This window comes from Columba livia, chromosome 1 (genome assembly GCF_036013475.1).
Source record: "Columba livia isolate bColLiv1 breed racing homer chromosome 1, bColLiv1.pat.W.v2, whole genome shotgun sequence".
Lineage (NCBI taxonomy): Eukaryota > Metazoa > Chordata > Aves > Columbiformes > Columbidae > Columba > Columba livia.
In genome coordinates this window covers 143,866,227-143,875,309 of record NC_088602.1, presented here as the reverse complement: position 1 = coordinate 143,875,309, position 9,083 = coordinate 143,866,227, and the positions used below count along the sequence as shown (strand labels likewise).

The window sequence follows — 9,083 nt, the reverse complement described above, 5'->3', positions numbered from 1 at the left end:
TTGATGGTGCACTTTCAAGGGGTCTGCAAAAGATAACTGAGAAAAAAAACACTTGTAGCAACTTAAATTTGTGGTAAAAAAAAGCTTGCATTTCTCTTGTAAGTCCTCTGCAGTTGACTGAAATCACAGAATCACAGAATGTTAGGGACTGGAAGGGACCTCGAAAGATCATCTAGTCCAATCCCCCTGCTGGAGCAGGAACACCTAGATGAGGTTACACAGGAATGTGTCCAGGCGGGTTTTGAATGTCTCCAGAGCAGAAGACTCCACAACCTCCCTGGGCAGCTTGTTCCAGTGCTCTGGCACCCTCACTGAGAAGGGGTTTCTTCTCAAATTTAAGTGGAACCTCTAAATGGTTCTAAATCATAAGCAATAAAATAAAGTAGTTACTTTGGTAGCAGCTGGACAAGGAGTGACATACAGTTGCTGAGATCATGGTTTTACAGATTTGAAAAGGTAATTTTTGATCAAAAAATGACCTAAGGTTGAAACTCAAAACAGCCAAATGAGGGGGGAAGTCAGATCCCATGCTTCTCTCATGTCCCTGACACATGACCCCAATCCCATGCTTCTCTCATGATCTTCTGTACACAGTTTTGGGTATAATTTCCAGTTAACTGATCATATTTAAATAAATTACAAAACTTTCCACTGAACATTTGCTTTGTTCAGCACAGAAATTTATGATGTTAATTTGCAGATATTCAGTGTTTTGTGTCCCATTTGCTGTGTGCCCTGAGCTAACATTCCTTGTACACCCTGTACCAGTGAGGCACAAGCATTACCGAGGTCACAGCTGAGACACCCAGCCCAGGTGAGCATCCAAACTCACCAGCTTAGCCAGACCTGCGCTGCCTCTGGAGCAAGGAAGCAGCAAGAGGAGGCCTGGGACAGAGGCATGGCAGAGGGATGGAAGGGAATGAGACCCACTAAGGGTCAGAGCATCAATGGTTTTCTCAAATGAATTTCAGCCTGCAAGCTGAAGCCTGTCTTCTTCATCTTTTGCTTTCAACTTTCCTCTGAAGGGCACGTTTCTTCACTTTGTCTCAGTAGTGCCCCACATCCACCATGGACGGTACCTAGGAGTTGTCCCCCAACTGCCCTTGCAGTATGGCTCCAAGGAAAGCCTTGTGCCACCTGACACTGACTGTGTAGCATCTCTGCAATGAGAAGTGGAAAATGTGAAAATGTGGCCATCCTGACTGTGGCAACACCTGTGTTCAGTCCTAAGGCATAGGTCAGCCTTGTCTTTTCCCACCAGCAGGTCTCAAGCTCCACAGGTGCTCATGGTGCTGTTTTCACAGTACACACTTTCTCTCCTACGTGCTTAAAAATGTAGGGTCCTCAGAGGAGGGACTAAGCTATTTCCACACGTGAACAAAACTTATCACTAGCTGTATTATTCATTTGGATTAAGGTAGCAGATAAAGAACAGCAGTTCCGAGCTCACTGAAGTGGTTTTGGTCTTCAAATTCAGTGCCTTTTTTTTTTTTTCCTCTAAACCATGCAAAAACTGTAAGACTCTGCAGCTAATTCTTCCCTGAGAACTGAGAGAAGCCGTCTCAAAATTTTCAAGCATCTCAGAACAATATAGAGATCTAAAACAGCAATATTGACATACATGGTAAAAGTGGCAGAACTATTGTTGTTACTGCTGAAAAAACATAATGATACACAAGAAGAAAGGTTGTCATCACCTGTATTAGTCTAATGGACACAGCTGAAAAAGTAAGCAAGCTTTCATATGCCTGGTTGCTTCATTGACTGAATGGGTAGGAAAAGGTAAGCAGCATACCAACAGAAGGAATAAATGGATCAGCCTGAAATAAAAAAGAAATGGACTGTTACAAAAAAACACATGCAGTGGTTATTTATAGGTTTAATGCAACAACAACAACAAAAAGTCTATGCAAAGGCAAAATTTGCATTATCATCCTCACAAGCAGAGATGTAAACAAATTTGCTTTAGCCCAGCAGCTTAAACAGAACTCAGCAAAATCTGGAGTTTTGCTGATCTTATGGGAAACTTTTGAAAACGCCAAACAATTTAATCATGTGAAAGAAGTCTTTGCTTCCTTGACATATAAAAAAAATGAAACAACTTCCCACAACTGGCATGTCCTAAAATGGGGTTTGAAAAAAATTTTCAAACATCTGAGAACTGCTTCTCTGCAGCTAAGACAACAGAGAGAGATCAGATCCATGCATAATGGCAAGTACAGAAAAATTTCATGATGAATATGAAATATCAAACCAGAAAAACAGCGTTCACAAAAGAATCACAAAAAATTCCAAGAGGACACGCTATTCTATAAATGCTTCTCACAGAAACTTTTGCAATTGCTACAGAGGTATACATGTGCACATTTCCATGGTAATCTAATAAAAGGGAGCAAAAGAAAATCAAAACAAACGAACAACATCAAAAAACCACAAACATTTGTTTTAATCCAGAGTGAAAAATGTTGATGAATAATTTCAGCAATAAATAGACACATTGCTTTAAAAAAGAGAAGAAAAAATAACCCTCCTTTCCTTCTAAGCTATCTTTTAAATGAAAGTAAAGCTTTTCAGATGTTATAACCAGTAAAACATCTGTACCCTAGATTGCCTCTCAGTGCAAACAGCTTTGTCAGTCTACTTAGTTTAAGATATGACCCTTATACACTTTGGCTAAAAATGCTGTCATTTACACAGGTGTATATACACTGATGCAAGTCTCTAGATTTACACAGGTGTGACAGAAGAATTTGGCAGAGTTTTGCTAATTTTAAACAATTAAAAAAAATATCAGATCAACTTCTGCAGTTGGCTACAGTTGTATCAATCCATAATGTGTTTGTTGCTGATGGCACTGCTCCACGGCTTGTTAATGAAACTAAGAATTTTGCATACTGTGTCCAACTAGAGACAGTAACTGAACCTAAGACTGCTACAATTAAAACCCTCAGATTTCTTTAAAGAGTATGTATTAATTTATTGTTTAGTACTCTTTTCAGTTTCATATTAATTTTTGAAAGAAATCTTAACACAGGCTAGTTTTATAACCTGGTATTCCTATCATAATTGTTTTACCTGCATACAGTGTCTCAGTACAGGTTTTTCATACAGTAAATGGAACCACGTTTTTAAAATCAATTTGTTTGTAAAGATGCAGAACATTGGCAGAACAACTGAAAAGCAAGTATTGTATCTTGGAATATTTTTAACATTGCTGTCCATTTATTGCTTATCAGATTGGTCATGTCCCTTTGTAGTTCTCTCAAGCTTGCTTGCTGTGCCCTGAAGCAGTAAAAATGTGCCAATATTTCAGGTTTGATTGAAATCTTAGATCTGCTGGCCACGCTAACCCATAAGACTCTAAAAGGCTGCCAGCCAGATGTGCAATGCAGGAACAAACATGCAGTTTCTGAGTGTTTTACAAGTAATTTTCAGCTGTTTGGCCAACTTTAAATTATTGAGGTGACTAAAAATGAAACAGGAGAAATAAAAGGGACAGTTTATTTGAAGTGGGTTGTGTTCATATCAAGTTTCCTTTGCTTTAGTGGAGCGAGACAAACATCAGCCCAACAGGCTCACTGCTAAACTTAGACTGTAATGAAGGGGGAGTCAGGCCTAGGACAACCTAACAGCAGCTTTTGATACATTTGCAAAAAATGTTAGCAGTATTCGATGTTTTCACTAAATCAGAATGTGGTTTGGAAACTGAGAGAGGAGGTAGGAACCTGAACAAACATATCCAAAAAAACAAAAAGATAATGCAGGTCTGAAGGGTCATTCCCTTCAGTAAAAGCAAAGTGCAGTGGATTGCTCTTCCTGGACCTAACAGTAGGGGCGTGGGAAGCTTTCAGATGTCACAGGGTTGTAGATAACATTTGAACATATGATTAGCTTTTGTGAGCTGTCTTTAGAAACCTTACATTTTTCCACCCCGCACCTTAGCCAGAGATCCTTCCCTTGAGGTTTCAGGACACTTAAAATGTTGCTTTGACAAAAATCAAGGATGTGGAGAAGTTTTTCCTGTGTGATGTCACTTTGCTGCCCTTTATAAGCCCCTGCAGAAAAGAAGGGAAACCTATCTGAAGATTCACGCTCCAGACACAGGCGACCAAGGGGCAAGGGAGAAGCACAGAGGGGCATCGAGTCACAGATACTGAACAGATCTGGGACCACTGAGTCATGCTGCAAAACAGTCCCTACAGCTGCCTGGGCTGCATGCTGCTGGCTCTCTGCAGCCTGAGGGCTGCCCTCGCCTTTCCCAACTCCTCTCCGCTGCTGAATCCCAGCTGGGGGAATGGAGATCGCCTCATGCACCTCTACACAGATACAGAGAGGAACAGCTTCCATCTCCAAATCAACGCTGATGGCTATGTTGATGGCGCTCCTCACCAAACCATTTACAGTAAGTAGCTTTATGGGAGCAGGGGAGGGAGAAAACGAGTTTTACTTTCTCACTACCTCTAAAAAATCCCCTCTTCTCACTAGGTGGGGTGACAGAAGAGTATAGATACGAGATGGAAAACATATATAATTATAAACCTCCTTTTGTTTAACAAATAAACAAAATCACTTCAAAAAAATCTAGTGGATGGGGAATTTCATTCCTCACCTAAAAGAAATAAAGTTCCTGTGATACTCTGCAAGCAAAAACTACCTGAATTATCCTTCACCTCATGATTTTACCCACAGCTTCTTGTGGAAGTTCCTGTAAGAGTATGGGATGAAATCCCCTAAATCGCTACTTCCCTTTGCAGTGAGAGTATCACCAAAGGAACCACACTGAGGAAACACAACACAACACTGGTGGAAAACTGATAGCATCTGTAAATTTTTTATTTTGGGGTAGAGAGCTGATAACTACTCGGACTAGGTTATTTCCTTCCAAATACATCAATATATCTCTGCATTGGAAATTGGTTTGTGAGACAAGCTTCAAATTTGTGTCTTTAGCTGTGTATGGAACATGGGTAACCGAATATGCAACAGTCAATTAAACAGTGGGAAATTATGAAAGGCCAGACTGTCATAGAATCATGGAATAAATCATAGAATGTCCTGAGTTAGAAGAGACCCACAAGGATCATCGAGTCCAACTCCTGTCAGAACAGAAGTGATCAGTGTCTGGAGTAACCATTTCCTACTGTAACTAAAAAGTTCTCAGATTGTTTCATCATAGTTTATTTACATGTAAAACTAGGGTACTCTTCTTCCTTCACTGAATACCTGGCCAAAACACTATAGTTAGTAAAAATAATTGGGCTTTTTAATACTTAGGGTTCTTTCATAGCATTTCAAAAGTACTTCTAACAGCACTCAAATCACAAGTAGCTAGTCACCATAAAGTCATGTTTATTATTATTGCTGCATAGCATCTTCCTCATCCACTCAATCAAAAATGTAAGCATGTGTAATGATCTTTTAACATAAGTATATAAGGAGTAAAGGATGTATTTAAAAGTTATAATTTAATCAAGGAGAATAAAGGATCAAGGATTCTTCTATTTTATTTTCTCTTTTAGAAATTACTAATGAAATACTTGCATGGATGCTTGCACTCTCTTATTATTAATCTTACTGCATATTTAAAGGTTTTATAAAACGCATTTTATGTATATTGGTCAAGAATCAATGTGATGTTTTAGAGAACATCCAGTGAAATACCATGTTTTGCCCATATTTGCCATGAAGCAAATACACCAATATTTGGAATGGTGAAGCAAGAAAGGTAGATATCAGAAAACAAAATGGGTCATAAAAAGGAGGGTGACTGAATCTCTGCCCAGTGAGATGCCAGATAAATGAGAAGTGCTAAGTTCTGCCCCAGGGGTGCAATAACCCCCCTGCAGCCACACAGGCTGGGAGGAAGCTGCTTGTGTACAGCCCTCCTGGGTAGGACATGAGGGTTACAGTGGGCACCAAGTCAAACATAAGTCGACAGCACACTGAACTGGAGAGGAGGGCAAATCACCTACTGCAGTCAGCAGGTCAAGGGAAGTTACTACTCCCACTTTAATCAGCACCTGTGAAACTGTTCTTGGAGCACCAGAGCAACCCCGGTTCAAGATGGATGTGGAGAAACGAGCTGGTCTGGCAGAATGTTTTCAGGATGGTCAGGGGCCTTGAGCACACTCTATTGGGAAAGGTTGAGGGAGCTGGGCTTGTTTAGTATAGCAAAAAGGAGGGTAAGGACAATCTAATACCACAGGACAGTCACAAAGGCAAGGGAGACAAATGCCCTTTGGGAGTGGCTGATGACAGAACTAAAGGATAATAGCCCCAGACTGTGGTTTGTGACTCCAGAGCAAAAATAATCGTCTTTGGAAGGTTACTGCAGCACTGGAATGGGGCACCCAGAGAGATAGTGGCATCTTCATCCTTGGAGCTTTCCAAGGCTCAGACAGACAAAGCCATGGGTAACCTGATCAAGGGTGGGAAATAGCTCCAGTTCACATGAGAGGTTGGTTCAGACCCCCAGAGGACACTTCCAGACGGATCATCTGTGGATCTGTAAGGCAGTGGTGCAGAGTTGAACTGGGTCCTGGATTTGACATCTTTGTTTTTTCTAAACAGGTGCTCTAATGATCAAGTCCGAGGGTGCTGGCTCAGTAATAATCACAGGTGTGAAGAGTGGACGCTATCTGTGCATGGACACAAAGGGAAACATTTTTGGCTCGGTGAGTAAGCTTTACTAAGACTAAAGACTGTAAGGCAGGTGCAGTCTGCTTCTGTGGTGCCTGTTTCCTCAGCTAGGACAAATCTGCATTGCTACAGCAGGAGGATGTAGATGTAAGGGAGCTAAGGACCTGCCACTTAGGTTAAACTTTTCTCTCTTCTTTGATTGTATTGAGTTGTAGAGCTGAAAAATATCATCTGAGTTCCTGCTTGGGTAAATGCAGGCAGAATGAGATCCAGTGGTGGACCAATGTGAATTCCTGTTATAGCGTAGAGCCATGGGTTTGGAGTAGCTTAGACAATGCAGCCTTCTGAAAGAAAACAGTGTTATTATTATAATACCTTTGCTGAAAACGTGGGCATGAATCACAGATCCAACAGCATCCTGGTTTGTATCAGGAATAGTGTGGCCAGCAGGAGTGGTGATTGTGCCACTGTACTCAACACTGATGAGGCTGGACCTTGAATCCTGTGTTCAATTTCGGGCCCCTCATCATAAGAAGGACATTGAGGTACTAAAAAAATTTCAGAGAAGGGCAACGAAGCTGGTGAGGGGTCTGGAGCACAAGTCTGATGAGGAGCAGCTGGAGGAACTGGGGCTGTTTAGCCTGGAGAAAAGGAGGCTGAGGGGAGACCTTGTCACTGTCTACAACTACCTGAAAGGAGGTTGTAGTATGGAGGGTGTTGGTCTCTTCTCCCAAATGACAAGTGGTAGAACAAGAGGAAACGGCCTCAAGTTGAGCCAGGGGAGGTTTAGATTGGATATTAGGAAAAAATACTTCATGGAAAGGGTTGTCAGGCATTGGAACAGGCTGCCCAGGGAAGTGGTGGAGTCACCATCCCTGAAGGTGTTTAAAAGGTGTTTAGATGAGGTTCTTAGGGACATGGCTTAGCGCTAGAGTTAGTTAATGGTTGGACTTGATGATCCTGAGGGTCTCTTCCAACTGAAACAGTTCTATGATTCTGCATTTGACTGAGCGTGAGTTGTCTGAGTGACAGAGCTGGCAGATCAGAAAAATGCTTGCTGCCAGATCTCATCCCTCTTTCCTTTCAGCACTTGCCCCTCACCAAATCCCTCTGCTCACAGGTGTCATATTTTTTTTCCCTAAGCATTACTTCAGTCAAGAGGACTGCATGTTTAACCACAGGACACTGGAAAATGGATATGATGTGTACCAGTCTCCCAAACACAACTTCCTGGTTAGCTTAGGCAGGGTTAAACAAGCTTTCTTCCCTGGTATGAATCCACCACCATACTCCCAGTTTTTGTCCAGGAAAAATGAAATCCCTTTGTTTCGATTCAACACACCTGAGCCCCACAGAAATACTAGAAGTGCAGATATCGATCCAATGGATCCTCACCAGATCCTGGTCCCTCAGAGAAAGATCTCCGCATTTGGATCTCTGTTGCAGCAGCAAGCGGACTTTTCACATGTGCCCAGAGAACCCATGAGAATCAACCAGAATGATGTGGTCAACCCAGATGACCCACACGCTATGATGGATGCCAGGAGGTACGCAAGTCCCCGCTTTTACATTACAAGATAACTGGAGCGCTACTATTTGCAATTCGAAGACACGGACAAATAAGCAAATAGAACTGTCTAGCACACTCTGAGTGTCAAAGTGGTTATTAGAAACCTGAAGACATCGGCAAAAAGTCCTTAATTTCCAATGTTGTCCCTATATATAGATGAAAGTTTATTGGAAAAACAATTTGGACATTTTCTAGTTTGGGCTCTGTTTTACTGGAAAGAAGATACATTTTTGAAAATAATGATACAAACATTTTAGGGTCTGAATCACCTTAGGTATACAGCAGTGAAGAAAATAATTCATTTGAATGAAATGCAAAAATGATGTTACATTCCTGATGTAACTGGCAAGAGACCTGGAGCATCTGATATTCCAACAGAGGCAGGGAATCCTCTCACTAGCACCATCCCTGGCTGTGCAAGCACAGCAGACAAATGGACTGATGGTGTGCTGTATTATTATATAAAACCTACTATTATTATATATGTTTTTAGCTGTTAAGTTGGAGCTTCAGTTTCTTTTCACACCCATAGGAGTGAAAAAGTGATGGCATTGCTGTCACAGGAGCAGCACACAAGGAAAACAGGAGTAACTGGCAGCAGAACAGGACAAGATAAAATGCTCTGGGGCAAAAAGAGTAATTTCTGATGCTTATTGAATCCAAGCTGAGGTCTGGGAAAAAAGAGGAGAGTTTCACTGTTCTCTCAGATGATTCTATTATATGATTCTCTCAAGTCCTTATCTATCACATTTCTGTATTCACTAAATTCTAGCATCACAATATGAAAATATAATAGAGAGACATTCATTAGTTTTGCATATTTTCAACCCAGATAGAAGTACCAGGATTACTAATAATCAATACTGTGTTAAAC

General features: G+C 41.2%; 1 protein-coding gene across 1 annotated transcript; it reads left to right on the top strand.

The window, feature by feature from the left end:
- Window positions 1-4,115: 4,115 nt before the first annotated feature.
- On the top strand, window positions 4,116-8,459 carry FGF23 (fibroblast growth factor 23). The gene is made up of 3 exons (XM_005503041.3): window positions 4,116-4,402; window positions 6,571-6,674; window positions 7,783-8,459. The coding sequence occupies exons 1-3, from the start codon at window positions 4,180-4,182 to the stop codon at window positions 8,218-8,220; spliced, it is 765 nt and encodes a 254-aa protein (XP_005503098.1). The 5' UTR covers window positions 4,116-4,179; the 3' UTR covers window positions 8,221-8,459.
- The last annotated feature ends 624 nt before the right edge of the window (window positions 8,460-9,083 follow it).